The 18,943-nt window shown below is 29.0% G+C and overlaps 3 protein-coding genes across 3 annotated transcripts; all 3 read left to right on the forward strand.

Annotated features, from left to right (window-relative positions):
- The first annotated feature begins 3,462 nt into the window (after positions 1 to 3,462).
- On the forward strand, positions 3,463 to 7,732 carry LOC124911598 (probable serine incorporator). The gene is made up of 13 exons (XM_047452102.1): positions 3,463 to 3,548; positions 4,613 to 4,890; positions 4,999 to 5,072; positions 5,211 to 5,370; positions 5,444 to 5,468; positions 5,587 to 5,676; positions 5,741 to 5,912; positions 5,988 to 6,061; positions 6,142 to 6,211; positions 6,290 to 6,361; positions 6,433 to 6,569; positions 6,669 to 6,742; positions 7,550 to 7,732. Exons 2-13 carry the CDS (start codon positions 4,698 to 4,700, stop codon positions 7,609 to 7,611), a joined length of 1,203 nt encoding a protein of 400 aa, XP_047308058.1. The 5' UTR covers positions 3,463 to 3,548; positions 4,613 to 4,697; the 3' UTR covers positions 7,612 to 7,732.
- A 2,633-nt stretch (positions 7,733 to 10,365) lies between these two features.
- Positions 10,366 to 13,141, forward strand: LOC124911400 (VIN3-like protein 1). Its single transcript, XM_047451876.1, has 3 exons — positions 10,366 to 10,934; positions 11,090 to 11,403; positions 11,669 to 13,141. The coding sequence occupies exons 1-3, from the start codon at positions 10,471 to 10,473 to the stop codon at positions 12,742 to 12,744; spliced, it is 1,854 nt and encodes a 617-aa protein (XP_047307832.1). The 5' UTR covers positions 10,366 to 10,470; the 3' UTR covers positions 12,745 to 13,141.
- Positions 13,142 to 15,402: 2,261 nt separating this feature from the next.
- On the forward strand, positions 15,403 to 16,535 carry LOC124911649 (strigolactone esterase D14-like). The gene is made up of 3 exons (XM_047452153.1): positions 15,403 to 15,472; positions 15,510 to 15,831; positions 16,103 to 16,535. The coding sequence occupies exons 1-3, from the start codon at positions 15,403 to 15,405 to the stop codon at positions 16,533 to 16,535; spliced, it is 825 nt and encodes a 274-aa protein (XP_047308109.1).
- Positions 16,536 to 18,943: the final 2,408 nt, after the last annotated feature.

Here is an 18,943-nt window from a genome sequence, read left to right on the forward strand (position 1 = left end):
TTAAAACAATAATAAAGAATTCTCAATCGTCATCATCTTATTTCACTTTTTTTACTTTCTATCTTAGAGATAAAAAAAAGGGTAAAAAAGATGCAAAAAGACAACATGTCTATAGTGTCTTAAAAGAGCAAATAGATATCTTCACACAAAAAAACACACACCAACTGGTTATATAAACTTCAAAGCAACCATTCAAAACCAATCTTTCCTTTTTTCTCTTTTTTTTGTTTCTTTTCAATTTTAAAACAAATTCCCTAATCAATAAAAAGTTAGAGTTTAAGATCGCAACCCGTTAACGCGTTAATCATTGTGAATATTCGAACTCATTAACTTTTATTACCCATGTTCTTATTTTCATTCATTAATAGAATTTATAGAATCAGTTAAAAATTCCAATAGTTAAGGTTTGATTGTATTCTAGATGTTTAATCGCTATAATTTATACTTCTTTATAAATTGTTTCAGATTATATGATTTCTTCGTTAAACGTTAATATAGGTTAATTTTATTTATATACTATAACATATTAACTAAAACTATTGTAACAACTTGTTACATAATTTTAACTTATTTGTGCTTATAAGAAGAATTAAAATAAACTATAGACTCCTTTGAATTTGTCCAGATTATATTAGGAAAGGTGGATTAACAATAAAAATGCAATTTGAGCTTCAAATTCTATTATGTTTAAATGGTTCAACAAAAAGAAAATGTGTTGAAGCACAAAAAAATTATATTGAATAAAACTATTACAATTGTCTACACGAAAAGATAGACGACAATTTCAAGACATCACTCATCTTTGATCGGGGAGAGTTAGCATTCACATACACAAAATGTGGGTTCATTTGTATTAAAATACTTATTTAAAAACAAAATTGATCATTAAAATTGATACCAATATACTTAAATTATGATTTGTTTTAAAAGAAAATGTTTTGGTCATTTTTTTTAAAACGGTGTAACATTAATGAACTAAACAAATTTGTATGCCATCAAAAGTTTATTTCTTCCATAAAAATTTTGCTACTCTAAATAAGTTCAAAATTGTAAATATTATTATTAATATTGATTAGTTATTATTAATTTGATATTAATAAAAGTTGGTGTTTAAGAAGCCAAAATTCATTTAAAATGTGTGTGTGTGGAAGGGTCACAATAATTTCTTATATTAAAAATATTATATGATACTTTTGTCATTTTATTATTCTAGATTTGCCAAAGGATTCTATTCGTTATGACATTAATTAAAATTTATAATAATTAACTTATACCATGCTATTGTAATAATGAATTATTAACATATATATAAAAGCATGCATGCCTTTTATCATTAGTGTCATGTGCACGCCAAACATAATACTCTTGAACACAATATCACATTTTATATATTATATGGTACAAGAAAATAAAGTGTCATTAAAACCCAAAAACAAAAACATTAATTATATTGTTTGTACAACAAAAAAAATATAAAACTTGGATTCACTACCATAAATTTTACCAATTTATTGTTATTGTTTTTTACCCAAATAAACATAAGAAATCATATATAACTTACCATTAGACTAAATAAAATTGGAACAAACCTAAAAAAAGCCGTGACCCAAAAATATTTATTAAAAGTATTTTACAGATAAAAACAAGACTTCCATATATATATATATATTCCATCATACCATTATCTAAGAATATAAAATACGATCTATACATATTCTGGATAAAATGGCATTTAAATTATTGGAATAATTTATTCTCTTTGTAAAGTTACCACTTTAAGCCGGGTATATAATATTAGTAAAGTACGGTCTTTTACTTTATATATAATATTAGAGTTTGATTAATATTGAATATTTGATTAAGATCACGTTTTTCTATGCGTAATTTATAAACGAATGCTCGATAAAATTGTGTTAGATTTAATTGGTTATGTTATTTAAATAATTGAACCAAAAAATATTATATTACTCATTCTAAAAAATCGTTCAATTTATTAATTAAAATACTCAAATATACTTCTTTTTAATAAATTACCCTATATCAAACCACTAATTATAAATTGTTTTGGTTTTGATTTCTTAGAGATTTACTAAGGGAAAGAGTATACGGAATTACGTATTTATATTGTTGGTAAAAAGTAAATACTTTTCTTAACTAAACACACAAGATTAATTATTTTTGTGTGGTCCAGTCCATTTAGTGTGAGATAATACTTTTAAAGAATCAAACTAAAATTTGGATTTGGATTTTAAAATAGATTAATTATAGTGAAACAAATAATATTTTATAATAAAGCTAATTTAGTTCGAAAAATTATGATAATTAATTATAATAAAAACACTTCAACTATAGACAATTTTTTTTTTTCACATTATTTATAATTTTAATATTGAAATGATTTATTTTAATAATTAAAATATTTTTACTAAATTTAAATTATAAGGTATAATGCGGAAACATAAAGTCTAAAAAGGCTTCGGCGGGAAAAAAGAAGGCACGCAACAAAGATAAAAAAGCAATCTCTTTCTCTCTCTATAACTAACCAGATGAACGCATGGTACGATCTTTGAAGGCATGCGTATATTCAAACCTCTATTATATAACAGATCAAAGAACAATGATAAAGAAATATGATCAATCAGCAAGATAGATGATGAAGAAAAGCTGAGAAAATCATTCAATCCGTCTCTTGTTTGTCATTTTCATCACCAGGTCAGTTGCTTTTTTGGAGAGGAAGGGATAGAAACCGTCGGATTCTTTGATTGTACGCAAACTCTGTATCAGATCTAGCCGCGCTTCATCAGATTTTCGATCTCAGGTATTGCTTACTTGTTTCATTACTTTACATACGGAATTCACTGTGATTGAAATGAATCTGATCAGAACTCTGTTTAGTTTAGTTTAGTTTAGTTTAGTTTCCGTGTTGTTTCGATCATCTAGCTTTGCGGTTATAGTTCAATTCAAGTACTCATTTGATAGGATCAGAATTTTGAATTGCATAGTGATTCTAAGTTGAAATCTAGCAACGACTACACTGATGAATCATCCTATCTATCTCTCTTTCTCATCCATACATACACATAGTTTATATATTCACGCTGCTGCATATTTTAGATCGTTAGCTCAATCTCTACATAATATGTCAAGATTTAGCAGCATATATAGTGATCTTGACAATTGACAAAAGAAACAGTTTATCTTCAGCTTAGGAATGTCAGATCTGTCTCTTGAAATTAAACCTCCTAAAATTGTGAGAGATTCTGAATCTAAAGTAGCTTCCAAAAATGATCTACGAACAAAAGCCACATACAGTGAAGAACTGTGATGTATGTGTGAATTCAAAAACTCTTACATCGATCTATCTGAAAATAAACGGAAAGAATACGTACTAGAGAATTCCAACGTGATCAAGCATTCGAGTTCTTTTATTGTATTTGAATGTCAAATTCTGGTATCGTCAATAATATAAAGTTGCAAACGAAACGACAGAGATTCAACTATTCGCCATCGTGGAAGTACATAGTTGATGTCATACGTCTTCAGAATAGGTCAGTACTAATTACGTTTTCATTCTGTTTTTCCATTTTTGCTCATAATTGCTATGATTTGTACTATTTGATCACAAAATGGGACTACACTCATAAATTTTCAGTACATCGTTTCTGTAGCAAATTATCAAGAAAATTATTGTAGCAGCAGTACTAACATCATCTCAGTAAAGTGTAATATGACCTAGAAATTAACTCATTGATCTTCTTATTGAGTTAAATTGTAATAGCAATTTAAAAACCCATTACTTTTGGAAACTTTTTTCATAACCATAGATCACTTATGGCCTTATTGTTTGTGTTTACGCTTAAATTGTGATATAAGGGATCTATGGGTTTTTTGAAAAACTTCATGTTTAAACATTTCTGCCCTTCTGAATGAATGCTATGGATAATCCTATTTTCCAAAAGTAATGGCTAACCAAATAAACCAACTATGAGGTTTTACTTGGGGTGGAGATAAAATAATAATATTTAAAATTTAAATTATAAAAATAATAATGTAAATATTTTATATAGATATTTTAAGTTTCCTTTTTTTGATCATTATCTATAGATGCTTTAACTTTTTAGAATTTTTTAAATTACTTGTCAAAATCTACACCAAACTATTGGTAAACTACTTATTTCTACAAATACAAGACTAGATACTCTAGACAGTTAATTAGTTTTATTGCATTTAGGTTATAGAATATAGACCCAGTGCAATAAGTATAGGAATGCACCGTTTCAGGTTATATTCAATAAAGGTGTAACAACCTAGTACAATATGATCAATGTAATCCATGTGCCTTCAGTCAAAGACCCTACTTAGTAGCTCAAACATTAATTTTTATTTTACATATTTTTGTTGTCTATCACTAGACTAGAGTCATATTTTACTCTGCAATTGGTACTAGCCTTACAGGTTCAATAATTTTCTTACAACAGCCAATATTCAGTACATTCTTGAGTCATGCATGCTTGAGTCATGCTTGTTTAAACCCTCAATAAAAAAGCTTAAGCTTCATGCTTGGAAAAGTTCAATGAGTTGCATCTATTTAGTAAGATTCATTCCATTGCAGTTGGAGAGTAGTTACTGGAGCTGAATCCAGTAGACCCTGCTTCATGATTATTGCTGCGTGTCAGTTACATTAGTGGAAGTTAAAGATGGAGGAAGGCACGTCAAACAGCAGGATGGAACGGTATTCCAAGCTCAATAAGGACTCTTGGTTCGGTCAGTTTAGATGTGGCTCCAATCCATGGATGGCCAGATACGTCTATGGTTTATTGTTTCTCCTTGCAACTTTGTTGGCATGGGCAGTTCGGGATTATGGCCGTTTTGCTTTGATCGAATTTAAGAGTAAGTTGTGGTTAATAGTACTCTAAACTTTTAAAGCTGTCTGGGACATGGACAAAAGTCTTTTTCGACTGATAGATGTATAACATAAGTTTGTTATATCTATTCCAGAACTAAAAGATTGCAAAGGTGGAGAAGATTGTATGGGTACTGAAGGAGTTCTACGAGTGAGCCTAGGATGTTTTGTATCCTTAAACTGAGCTCGAGATGAAGTATAATTCTTAAATTGCTGTAGCTAGAAATCTTGACTATAAACTTTTCATAGTTAGTATGTTTGATTGACTACAATTCGATCACAAGTTTGACCCTTGACATATCTTCAGCTATTCTATTTCGTAATGTTCATTTCTACAGTGGGGACCTCAAAGTTGCATGATGCAAGAGAATCTTGGCATTCGGGATGGTGGTTCGCCAAAATGCTCCTTATGATTGTACTCACAGTGCTGCCTTTTCTTGTTCCTTCCTACGTTGTCCAAATCTATGGTTAGTATCTTTTAATCATGAGAAATCTGTATTTGTATCGATTTTGATCAAACATTTTCTACTCTGTTTTCAGGGGAGATCTCACATTTTGGTGCGGGGTACGTATTACTCATCTCTTCCTTTATTTATTTCCTCTTTGTTGATGCTTTGAAAATAATATTCAATTTTATTGCAGTTTAACAATGTTATAAGTTACCTCTCATCCATATTCTACAGGGTATTTTTACTAATTCAACTCATTAGCATAATCAGCTTCATTACATGGCTCAACGAATGTTGTCAATCAGACAAATATGCCGAGAAATGGTATGCCTTTTAAAAGATGCAATTTCAATATCTGATAACTAATTAATTAAAATATGTATTACAGCCATATCCAGATGATGTTATTAGCAACTACTGCATATGTTGTATGCATATTGGGGATCATAATGATGTATATATGGTATGCACCTGACGCGTCTTGTCTTCTTAACATATTCTTCATTACCTGGACATTGGTACTTCTCCAACTAATGACCAGTGTTTCTCTCCATGAAAAAGTAAGAATTTATCTTCTTTAAATTCTCTATTTTCTCCATATTATGAAACTTCTAGTAAGAATTTGCCTCAAACAGGTCAATGCTGGTTTCTTAACTCCAGGGTTTATGGGTCTTTATGTCGTCTTCCTATGTTGGTCTGCTATCAGAAGGCATGTATATATATCTGATTACATCATTATAAAAAAAAATATGTTTTTTTTGACATAAATTTTATATTTGGTGTTCTCAGTGAACCTCCAGAAGGAAAATGCATGCAAAAGACAGAAGATGCAAATAAAAGTGATTGGCTGACTGTCATAGTAATATATATATACTTTCCAAAAATAATTCTCTTCATTTTCATCTTTGATACACTAATTATAATATGTTAATTACAGAGCTTTGTTGTTGGGGTGCTTGCGATGGTGATAGCGACATTTTCAACCGGCATTGATTCAAAATGTTTTCAGGTTTGATATCTTAATTAAAACATAATTGGGTATGTATTTATGATATAAGAAGAAGAATTTTGGGCATGCAGTTCAAGAAGAAGGAGACGGAATCAGAAGATGATGTTCCATATGGATTTGGATTCTTTCATCTTGTATTTGCAACTGGAGCTATGTACTTTGCAATGCTATTGATTGGTTGGAACACTCACGTCCATACCATGCAAAAGTAGGTTTGTTTGTTTATTTATTTAATTTATTGAAATTTGGTGAATAATAAAAATTAGGTAATAACTGGTGACCGCCTGACCGGCCTTTTAATTTGCAGATTTACAATTGATATTGGTTGGACCAGTACTTGGGTCAGAATAGTGAATGAATGGTTAGCCGTCTGCCTCTATTGTAAGTATCCATTTACTAAACCTTAAAGTTTATTTGAGAAAGTGGTTTTTTAGGTTTTGTTTAGGTTTTTTAAAAAAAAATACCCAATTTATTAAAAATATGAGAAAATTGGTTTTTATTTATTTTTGACCAAATTATTCTTTATTTCTTTAGATTTTTATTTAATAATTAATTTATATTAAAAAAAGTAATGAATAATTTTGGTATAAATAATGTGATTATTGTGTTTTGGGATTAAAACTTGATCCATTAAACACGTCCTTAGCCTTATTTGGATTTGAGTTTTTCAAAAAATTTGAATAATTGTTTGTTTTTTAAGGAAGTGAGAATTTTGATAAAATAAAATTAAAGGTATTAATAAAATTTTATGAGAGAAATTGGGAAAAGAAAAGGAATGACATAAAATTAGATATTTTTTTTTTTTTAAGTAAATCAAATTGTGCCATGTAGTCACGAGAGTAATTTATAAAAGATTTCGGGTCATACTAACATCTTTCATTAAATAAAATTATTTATTTTAATTAAAGAAAACTAGCATGACACTTTATAATTATTAATAAGATCATTTGTTACGGATTTTCCATGTTCAACTTATGGGAAGGGCAAAACCGTAATATTTTGAAGAAAATATTTTTTACGATTTTGTCCTTCCGTGTGAAGAGGACACAAAAGAATAATTTAAAATAAATAATATTTTATTTAATGAATTGATTGAAAGAATTTTAATTAGTTTAAGCTCTAATTAATGAATATAATTATATACGAGTATGGATTAAAATGATATATATTATTACTTGTCTTATGCAGTATGGATGCTAGTGGCTCCAGTTATATGGAAGAGCAGACAAACTGGTGAATTATCAGTATAATAGCAAAACAAGGATTCAGACAGACAAAAGAAGAAAAACAAAACCTTTTTATTATATGGATGCCCTCCTCCTCCGTTTAACTGAATAAAAAAGCAAAGGTTAAAATCAAAGATTGAGAATCTCAAACCTTTTCTATATATATATTGGTTATACACCTTCTCTTCGAATCATTCTTTATTCTATATTATTTTTAGTTCTCTTATTTAAACATATCTAATGTAATCATGCATATTATTCATTAAGTAAACAAATTCAATTCCTTTTTCTAAAACCTTTTGTTTAAAAATGAATAGAAGTTTTTTCAAATAAATACCTCCTTTCAACTTAATTATTATTGATTTATGTTTTTGCTGATTACTATTTAAAAGAAGTAAAAAATAAGAACCAATAGAGTATAGTCGGATGATTAATGGTGGAAAAGTCTCGTAATTGCTGCTTACTGACATATGTGGGGACCAAAGAGATTCCTTTTTTTTTATTAATTGTTTTAATTATTTTAATATGGAGGTTGCTTTTCCATTAGTTACATGGATTCTTTAATTATACTGTTCCTTTTTAAGTTAGTTTTTAGTTTTGACCTTAAGTAAATTCATAAACAAATAAATAATTGAAAATGAAATTGGATGAATTAAAAATAAATGAAATGAAGCAGATGCGTAAAAGATAAGTGGGGACATTTAATACCAAAAATAAAATAAAAAATGAATAATGTTAAAGAATGTTAGACGCTCTCATAGGCGGTGTAGTACACGTACCAATAAAAATGTTGAAGTGTTTCCCTCCTGTGATGTACTCTGTTATTTGATTTGCGATAATTATTCTATATTTATAATCTTATTTTTATTAATTAATAATTTATTTTATTTTGGATTACAATCATAATTATTTTTTAATGTATTATCTTTGAGATTCATTTTTTTTTAAATTTATTAGAATAATTTTTTATTTTTTATGTTATGTTTTATAGTTATGCTTTCATTTTTAATATAAATTAATATTTAAAAAAAATATTATTCACAAAGTTATTTTTTATTAATTTATTTAAATAATTTTATTACTTTAAAATATTTATTCAAATTATTAAAAAGTGATTTATTAGAATAATCAATAGTTATTAGTTAGCATAAAATTTTATTATTTAAAATATAAAAAAAATGAATTATTTAAAAATATTTGAATAAAAAAATACAAATATTTAATGATAAAATAATTTAAAGAAAAAAAGTAAAACATATTTTAATATTATAATTATTTTTATTAATATAATATGATTAGTCAAAGAAATATGTTTATATAAATTTTTTTTTATTTAATTTAATAAAGCTTAAAATGTAAAACCTTATTATTGATTTTTTTACTTATCAAATATATATTTTTTAATTAATTTTAAAGATATAATTTTTTTATACAATATCAATAAGTAATAAAAGTATTTTTACTTTTATCAATTATATTATTAAAATATAAAAATGTTATTATTATTATTAAGTAAATTTAAAAGCAAAATTTCAAATAACCCAAAACGAATAAGTCTGAACCGATACATCTCACGTTCTTAAATGGCCGCGTGCTGGGATTCTCTTTCTCTCTCTATTTCTTGAATAAACAGAGATAGAAAGAAGGCATTGATAAGAATCCAGTGAGAGAGTAGTTGAAGAAATAATTTATATAGGAATTGGCCCTTATTAAGTATTAACCCCAACAACAACAACCACAACTAACAACGACGCAAGTGTCTTTGCTCCGGATGAGGATGAGGGGATGATGATGATGACGATGGGATTCTTGTTTTACGCTCCATAATCAAACCCCACTTCCCCCCCTCCTCCTCCTCTTCTCTCTTATCAAAACCCTAGATTTCTTCCCCAGGTAAACATACTTGTATATTTCTCGATCTATCTACTTTTAACGAAGCCTTGGATGCCCAGATCTGTAGGTTTCAATTCTGTGCGACATCGTTTCTGTTTCCATTATTTGGGTATTTTTCTTTGTTTGTCCAGTTGTGTGTGGATCCATGTTGATGCAGCGTTTGTATGAATATAAAAATGTCTTCTTTCATTTGGGTTATCTTTAGTTGAGGATATATAGTTGCTGAAAATGTGTTCTTTTATTATCTTGCAATGTGGATCTATGTAGAGATATAGAAATGTGTTTTTGTTCTTTCATTTCATTTGGGTAAATCTTTACTGGACTAAATCTTTAATCTTTAAGATTTATCATCATTATGGCTTTTCACTTTTCATGCATTTTAGTGAACCCTTTGTGGAAGTTTTGCTTTTAGAATATATCAGATGTCTTCAGAGGTGTCTTATTTGTAATGTTAATGAAACAAGATCATGTCTGGATAATGTGGGTTTTGGAGGTATTAGTGCCACAAAGACAGAATGTGTTAAAGAACTATTCTTGTGTATTGCCTTTTAATTTGGTATTATGCTGTTGCTTGTTGCTCACATTGAGTGAAAATGAAGGTCTATTGTGGTTATCAGTCACCAGCAAGCTGAATTTGATCATTTCCTACTAATTTGTATTCTCTGGTTGGGAAGAACAAGAGTTTCAAATTGAATTTTTAAACTGATTTTGGTTTGGAGTGTACAGTTAGGTATTAATTAAATTTTTATCCTGACATTGCCAATTTAAATACTGAAACTGTCTGTAACATGGTCTTACCCATATCTGTTCTGATTCAACATGTTGTATATTCTTTTCTTTTCTTTGATTTCATTAATTCGTAAACTCAACTTTGGTTCTGTACTTGTTCAATGCAGTATCTGCTGATGGAACTTCTGGAAAACGATAGCTTATCGCATAGCTTTTAAAATCAGGTCAAGAGTAGGAAGCTTTCTTTTTCATTTGAACGAAATGACAGAACTGTCCCAAAAAACAAGCAAGAAGAATACAAAAAGTACAGAGCCAAAGAAGTTGTCTTCAAGCCCGAAGGAACATCTTTCTAGGAAACATCAAAGGAAGGGAGGAAACCCTGTTCGAATTCCAATCCCAATCCCTAATGAGCTGTCTCCAGACACTGGACATCAAAATTCATGGGTCTGTAAAAACTCTGCCTGTAGAGCTACTTTATCCATAGAAGACACATTTTGCAAGAGGTGTTCTTGCTGTATCTGTCATTTATTTGATGATAACAAGGATCCTAGTCTTTGGTTGGAATGCTCGTCAGAATATGATAAGAAAGATTCTTGCGGTTTGTCTTGTCACATTGAGTGTGCATTCCAGTGCAAAAAGGTTGGGGTGGTTAATCTCGGACAACTGATGCAACTCGATGGCAGTTATTGTTGTGCTTCATGCGGTAAAGTTTCGGGGATAATTGGGTAAGTGAAGTTTTTTTATATTCAATTGATATCTTTACATTGTTATACATCTGTCTTGATTAAGAGTGATATTCAATACACCCACGTAATGTAGCTGAACTGGTAAAAGTCTTGAACTTATGTAAAGATATCAATTTTCTCAACATTTTATGCAGATGTTGGAAGAAGCAGCTGAATGTAGCGAAAGATGCTCGTCGGGTTGATATCCTCTGTTACAGGATATTATTGAGTTACAGGCTTCTGGTTGGGACATCTAAGTTTAAAGAGATGCATGAAATTGTTAATGATGCCAAGGCCAAATTAGAGACAGAGGTCGGTCCAGTTGATGGAGTTTCGTCCAAAATGGCACGAGGTATTGTTAGCAGGCTTTCCGTTGGTGCTGAAGTGCAGAAACTTTGCTCTCTGGCTCTTGAGAAAGCGGAAGAATGGTTTAACTCCAACTTATCTGAAATTAAACCCAGCTGCAGAGGTTAGTCACTAATTCTTAACTTGCAACTATTTTAGCTCAATTACAAAATACTGTTCCGACTTTCCATTTAGGGTGGCTCAAGTGATAAAGCTATTGAACTAAGAACACTTGATTGAAATGGTGTATGGACCTTTCCAACAATGCTGTTCTTAGTGTGAATCAAATCTGATAATTTGGTCTATTAGGCAAAAAAGAAAATACTATACTTGTGAGAAAAAAAAAACAATTTAAATGACTTCAAATTGCTCTTGTTGTTTTCCTGCAGAGGGTTCACTTCCAGCAGCTTGCAAATTTCTCTTTGAAGAGGTAACATCGACCTCGGTTGTGATTGTTTTGTTAGAACTTTGTAATGGAACAAGCGAAGAAGAAATCAAAGGATACAAGCTTTGGTATTGCAAGAGCAGGGACGAGATTCATGCAGAAGAGCCCATTTCCATTTTCCCTAGATCTCAGAGAAAAATCTTAATATCGAATCTGCAACCGTGCACTGAGTATTCCTTCCGCATTATTTCATATACGGATGTAGGCGACTTGGGCCATTCGGAGGCAAAGTATTTTACCAAGAGCGTTGAGATAATTCTTAAGAACCCTAACCCTAATTCTGATTCTGAACCGAACAAGAAGGATAGTAGCTGCAAAATGGAAACAGATTCTGATACCCAGAAAGAATCAACTGGATTCAAGGTCCGTGACCTCGGGAAGATCCTAAACAGGGCTTGGGCACAAGAACAAGTTTGCTTTGACGGGCTTCCTAGTTTTGAACCAGAAGAATGTTGTGGAATTTGCAATAGTAATAATAATAATAATAAGCTGCCTGAAACATTGAAAGATCAGTCTCCTTCGGTTTCGCGCAGGCTTGATTTAAACGTGGCTTCTGTTCCTGATCTGAACGAAGAGGCTGCTCCTCCGTTTGAATCGTCTAGGGATGAAGATAATTGGACTCACATCCCAAACAGGGAAGTCCCTGCTGTTAATTCTCGATCTGAAGTTTGTGGGAAAAGGACGAACGAGGACATACATGATTCCGATAGCACACTTATACATGGATCTCCGTTTAGTATCAAGAACGAGTTGGGATCTTTGGACGAGAATTTCGAATACTGTGTCAAGATTATTAGATGGCTAGAATGTGAAGGTCATATAAAGCAGGAATTTAGGCTGAAATTATTAACATGGTTTAGTTTGAGATCAACTGAGCAGGGGCGTAGGGTTGTTAACACATTCATTCAAACACTGATCGACGATCCTAACAGCTTAGCTGCACAACTGGTTGATTCGTTTACGGATATTGTGTCGAACAAGAGGCCGAGGAACGGCTTCTGTAGCAAACTTTGGCATTGATTAATTGGTTAGCTCAGAATTGCTGCTGATTCTTTTCTTTTTTTTGCCTGTTCTTTATTTTGTACAGGCATTTCTTAATCATCTGTCTGCAGGCATTAAGTTCAATTGCGAAAAAGAGTATTCTCTTCCTCGTGGAGAAGATACGAGTGGCGCGATTCGCATCCAGCCACTCCACTTCTGATCTTAATCCATGGAAGTAAGTTTATTCAGCCAGACTCGAGACTCGAGAATTGCTTTTTTTTTTTTTCTTTTCTTTCTATTCGATCTGATTTGGAAGCGAATCCAAAACCTATTATCCTAAGATATTCAAGTGGAATTATGATTACCAGTTTCTTTCTGTTTTAATTCATTTCTGTTAACTTAGAAAATGAAGAAAATATCACATTATTTATTTTCAGCTCTTGTTCTTACCATCATTCTATTTGTTTGTGAAATCATCCACTAGGCTAGATAAAAAGAATATATACATTTTTTTATTTTGGTTGAAAATGAGAAAACAATTCATATTTTTGACTTGCTTAATGAGTTATTTAAAATATATTATATGATTTGGATTGAAATAGATTGGATTAATCTATTTGCATTTAATAAATGTGGTTGGTGGCTTAACTGCCCTAATAAAATAATGGTTAGTTTGATTCAATTATTTTATTAATCATTTGAGTACATTTTTTCTTATATAGTATTCAATTTAATATATATAGTGTTATACACATGAGGGCATTTGATTCTATTTATTATCTTAAAATTTTTGTAACATTCATTTGTTGTACAATTTGTTAAATTGTATAATATTTTTTATATTTAAATTTTATTAATATATTTGTATGGTTTAATTGAGTAATAAGATCATTATAAATAGGACTCCTAATAGGAGGATATTTAACTAGAATTTTTTTTAAAAGAATAGTACCAAATATTCAACTCATGTTTATTCTCCCCTCTTTATAAGAGGGCAAAACAGTCATTAAAAAATAATAATTACTATTTTTTGCCCTCCTTTGAGAGAGTATAAGAAAATAAATGGGAATAGAGAATTTGAAATGAGTTAAAAAACCGTTGAGCTTATAAACTATAGAAATCAAATGTTCTAAGCACATAAATTTAATTGCGTAAATGAGTACTTCAAAATATTATGACGAAATTACCCTGTCGCATAACGCGAAGTGTAGGATTGTCACGCGACGGGAAAGCCTGTGAAATTACCCCGTCGCGTAAGGCACGATTGTCACGCAAAGGGTACAATTATTTTAGATTTTTCACAGATTTTTCCTTCGCGAGATAATCCTGACTTTCGTGTTACGCGGCGGGATAATTTCGTTAGAATATTTTAAAATTATCATTTGCTCAATTAAATTTATATCACCGACGCATTTAATGGCCTTTTTTGGATCATTTCGTCAAATTTTTCAATCTAGGTGTATTTTAACTATTGTTTTTAGTTAATCTTACATTTTCATAATTTTTATATATATCTATAGGGAGAAAATAAATTTTTAATCTAAAAAAAAATAATTCATGATTAAATAAATATAAATGTAAATAATTAAAAATAAAGTTATGGGCCATGGTTAAATATAAAAAAGGTTAGTCAATGGACTTTTCTTTTTGATTGTCAGCACAACACGACAAAAGCCTACTTTTACGTCTCTTTCTCTGGGCCCACCAAGATTCGTGAGGTTTGTTGCTAGAATATTTCAAAATGTATTATATTTATAAAACTTTTATTTACAATTTTATTACTTTGCTAATCAAGTTTTTCGTTACATAAAGGTATATTAGTATGTAATTTATTATATATATATAATTTAATTTTAGTTTATAATTTAATAAATGAAAAATTATGAAAAAAAAAAGTTAATTATTTGAGTACATGATTATATGATCATTGTTTTTTATCTTATGTATATAATAATTTTCAGCTTTAAAAATAAAATAAAATAAAATAAACTGATGTGATGACCAGGTCCATCAATTGCCTTATTTAATATCCACTTGTACATTTTTCTAAGACACATGCATTAAATTATTTATATTACCTCTATTTTAAATAATTTTAGTCTTCTTTTCTAATAGCATATTTTTTTGACTTTTTAACTTATTTAAATTTCCAAAATCAAAAGCATATATATGTTTTTTTTCTCCTTTTAATAATTTATGTGTTTAAATAAGAGTGTATTTATGTAAATAAATATATTATAATAAAAATATATAACCATTAAGAAAATATGCCACGCCTTAAATATTAGAGAGCACAGCAAAATAATAAATACAAATAGAGACAATATAAACATACTTTTGTAGGATTGTCAAAAAGATTAGTTTGTTTTAAAAGAGTAGATATCATTAAATAACAAATAATAATAAATATAATTATTTGTGTACCTTATTTTGTGATAATAAATTAGGCTAGCTCTTCATTGTTAAGAAGACTATAAAGTTAATTAATTAATATACTCATAGTTAATTTTATTAACAAAATTATACAATGAAATGCTACCTGCCTATAATTAAATTTCTAATCAACCCTTGATCATAATAATTATCCCTAACATTAAAATAAAAACTAATCAACCACTCTTGAATGCCTATAAATTAGTACTTATTTCCCTCCCCCTAGAAACACATTAAAGCAAATATCAACATACACATATTAAAATGGTGGTGCTCGCAAACCAAGTTCTTATTTCATCGGTCTTGAACGCCAGAATAATCGGCCCGAGCTCCAATATCTCAGGAGCCGTCGGGCCAGACAGTATAGAAACAAACCGTGGTCTTGGCTCACGGTTTCGGGACAGACCAGTCTGCATGGGACAAGGTGCTGCCTTTATTGTCTATACACCATCGAGTGGTTCTATTCGATTGGGGCTTCTCCGGTTCTGTTAAAGACGAAATTACCCTTTTTGACCCGATCAAGTACTCCTCTTATGATGCCTTCGCCGATGACCTTATTGTACTTCTTGAAGAGTTGGATGTTAAATCGGCCACTTTGGCTGGACACTCTATGTCCGCCATGATCGGATGCATTGCTTCCATTAAACGGCCTCAACTCTTCAAGAAACTCGTGCTCGTTTCAGCTTCACCTAGGTATATATACTCATAATTATTTATTTTTGAAAAAACATATATATTCGTCTTTTTATATGTTATTAATAATGTAGTTTATTCTTTAGAAAAAATAAATAACATGAATTTAAATCACTATGCTATAAGCAAAAATAAATAAATAAATATTTATCTAAGAGACCAATTTGATTTGCAACAATTAATTATAAGATGGCATGAAGAAAAACATTGAGTCTAGTTCGTTTAATTTTCATTAATTGATTATTTTAAATGAATTTGAACTATTTTGAAGGTATATTAATAGTGAGGATTATGAATTTGGATTCAAGAGATCTGACGTGGACCAATTAATCTCAACCATAGAAACAAACTTCCAAACATGGGCATCAAACTTTCCTCCACTAGTAATTGACCAAAATGACCCTCTCTCCATACAAAACTTTGAGAAATCACTCAAAAGAATGAGTCCCGAGGTTGCTCTATCGACAGCTAAACTTGTTTTCTATGGCGATTACACTCACATTCTCGATAATGTCACTACACCATGTCTAATAGTCCAAACGCTAAATGATATTGTTGTCCCCATGTCGGTTGTCGACTACATGCAGAAGAAGATCAAGGCTAAATCGACGGTCGAGATGATTCACACCAATGGCCATTTTCCGCACCTTACTGCACACGTTCAATTTGTCGAGGTCATAGAAAGAGCTCTTGTGACATCTTAATATTTTATTTTAGAGCATATGTGTGTAGACCTAATAATATATAGTTGAATTAATTAGGTCTTATTTAGTGCTTTTATTGTGTGTTAAATTATGGCATGAAAATAATTAGGATCATGTTTGCTTGTTTACCATAAAAAATAAACCTACAATGAATAATAATCTCTTCTTTATAAACTTTAATTATGAATCATAATAAAATAAAAGCCTGATAAAAATTGTTGCAAGGCCAAGGCCTGCATGAAACATTATGGTTTGTCTGTTCTTTTGTTTTTAGGACATTTCCTTTGATAGTACGAAAAGCCCATTAAGGATTAATTTCCTTTATTATAATTTTTATGTTTATATTTATGATTAAAAATTATTAAATGAAAATATTATAATATAAATCTAATCAGTACAAACATACATAACCTAATAAGGTAATTTAAATGTTAATAATATTATCTAAAATGCTAAAAAAATAAGTTTATATTTGATTTCCACTGCAAAAAAATATATAAAAAATTGGTGTATAAATTTATAAAGTTAAAAAGAAGATACTCCAATATCATGCTTGATCTTGGTTTTTGAGTGGAGTTTATAAAAAACTATTTGATAAAATAACATTAATAAAACATATTTAATATTTTAATTAATAAAATGAACGAAATGATTCTTAAAATAGAACTATTTGATAAAATTTTCTTATAAAAAATAATAAAAGTAGACTGAAATTTAAAAAATTATATCAAATTATCTTCGAATTAAATGACTCACCCTCATTAAACAATATTTAACTCATATATCACATTATTAAATTCATTAAATATAAAATACCATTTATTTATTTATTTTTATTTTATTATTATATCTTAATAATATTTTAAATTTTTTTAAAAACAAACAAAAAAAAATTATTAACTTAAAATTATTTACTATCATTATTTTTTAAATAATTAAGATTTAAAATTAATTTAAAAAATCCAAAAGTCATTTAATTTTATTCCTTAAAAATTTGAACTTTTTCTTTTGTGAGAATGAAAAGACTTGGATACAACGAAGAACTTATTATATTATTTAATATTTAGAAATTTTGAACTTAATTATATTTGTTAGTTAAATAATTTATTATTAATTCATTCATTTCTTTATAAATTAATTTATTAATTAAAATAATTTTTATTTATTTTAAATTTTTTCTTAATAATATAACTTTTTATATGAACTTATACCAAAGTTAAATATACTCAGGTGGAATCTATATAGAGAGGTTCGGGGTGAACTGAAACTCATTTCGAAAAAAATAAAAATCCTAGCTAAATACACTCAAATAAAAAAAAGCTTAAGTTACTCGAACTACAATTCCATAATATCTTCCATGTAATATGGTATTAAAATAATCTCCAATATAATATTTTTTATATAATAAATATATTTAATAACATATTATTGAGTGGAGTAATATAATAATAATTAATAATTTATGTGTGAGTCATGAACACGAATTTTCTTATCATTTAAGAGATAAGATTGGACCCACTTTCAGTATGGATCTGCTGTCGGTTTTCTTCAGTCGGCTGGGCCGGCCAGTGAAGAACAAAAATTATCACGTGTCATTTCTAATATTTTATTCCTATTTTTATAATATAATATATGAGAAAAAAATAAAAGTATATATTTCTATAAAGTATTCATTTATTAAAATAAATTTAAGTGAAAACGTGGCGGTCAAATAGACAAAAAGTCCAATTTCTCATCACATATAAAGCCAATAAACATTTCAAGCTTGTTTGATTATCGTTTTTTTTAAATGGTTTGATAAAATGATTGATTATTTGAAATGACTAGTAATTTTGAGTTTTTTGTGAAATATTATCGAGATTTTTTTAAGGTAATATCCGAATTTTAGGTAGTTGCTGATAAACATATATAATTTAGTTATCATAAATCGTTTTATTTTTAATGATAGTAGATCGATGCGTATCATTTGTTAGACTATTATTATGACGTTTTTTTTAGATCATTCCAGAAGGTCGAAACCGTGGAGTTAATCGTTTTTTTTATGTCAGGTTATGTTGTAGTGTTTAAATTTTTTTTTATCATTTTTAATATAAATGAATTATCTAAAAAAATATTAGTTCAGTAATTAAGTTTTAATTGGTTAAATTATTTTAATATATATATTTAAAAAGTTATTTATTTTCAAAAATAAAATAAAATAAAACATGATAGATGTGTTTTGAGTAAATCAACATCAAACAAACAAGCTCTACTTTGACTTTACAGTGACCAATAGGGCCCACTAGTCCAGGTTGGGCTTCCTCGCACGTTTCTTACTAAACTGACGAAGCTTCATAGAATGGGCCTTTATTTTTACAGTTTTCTGAATTGGCCCACTAAGAGCTGTATTAAAACGAAAAAAATGACCA

Source organism: Impatiens glandulifera, chromosome 8 (genome assembly GCF_907164915.1).
Source record: "Impatiens glandulifera chromosome 8, dImpGla2.1, whole genome shotgun sequence".
Lineage (NCBI taxonomy): Eukaryota > Viridiplantae > Streptophyta > Magnoliopsida > Ericales > Balsaminaceae > Impatiens > Impatiens glandulifera.

Coding starts and splice junctions, on each gene's coding strand:
- LOC124911598 (XM_047452102.1), top strand. CDS start 4,698: ATGGAGGAAGGCACGTCAAACAGCAGGATGGAACGGTATTCCAAGCTC. Junction 5,073..5,210: donor GAGTGAGCCTAGGATGTTTT/GTATCCTTAAAC, acceptor ACATATCTTCAG/CTATTCTATTTCGTAATGTT. Junction 5,677..5,740: donor GACAAATATGCCGAGAAATG/GTATGCCTTTTA, acceptor TATGTATTACAG/CCATATCCAGATGATGTTAT.
- LOC124911400 (XM_047451876.1), top strand. CDS start 10,471: ATGACAGAACTGTCCCAAAAAACAAGCAAGAAGAATACAAAAAGTACA. Junction 10,935..11,089: donor AAAGTTTCGGGGATAATTGG/GTAAGTGAAGTT, acceptor CATTTTATGCAG/ATGTTGGAAGAAGCAGCTGA. Junction 11,404..11,668: donor AATTAAACCCAGCTGCAGAG/GTTAGTCACTAA, acceptor GTTTTCCTGCAG/AGGGTTCACTTCCAGCAGCT.
- LOC124911649 (XM_047452153.1), top strand. CDS start 15,403: ATGGTGGTGCTCGCAAACCAAGTTCTTATTTCATCGGTCTTGAACGCC. Junction 15,473..15,509: donor AATAATCGGCCCGAGCTCCA/ATATCTCAGGAG, acceptor CAGTATAGAAAC/AAACCGTGGTCTTGGCTCAC. Junction 15,832..16,102: donor CTCGTTTCAGCTTCACCTAG/GTATATATACTC, acceptor ACTATTTTGAAG/GTATATTAATAGTGAGGATT.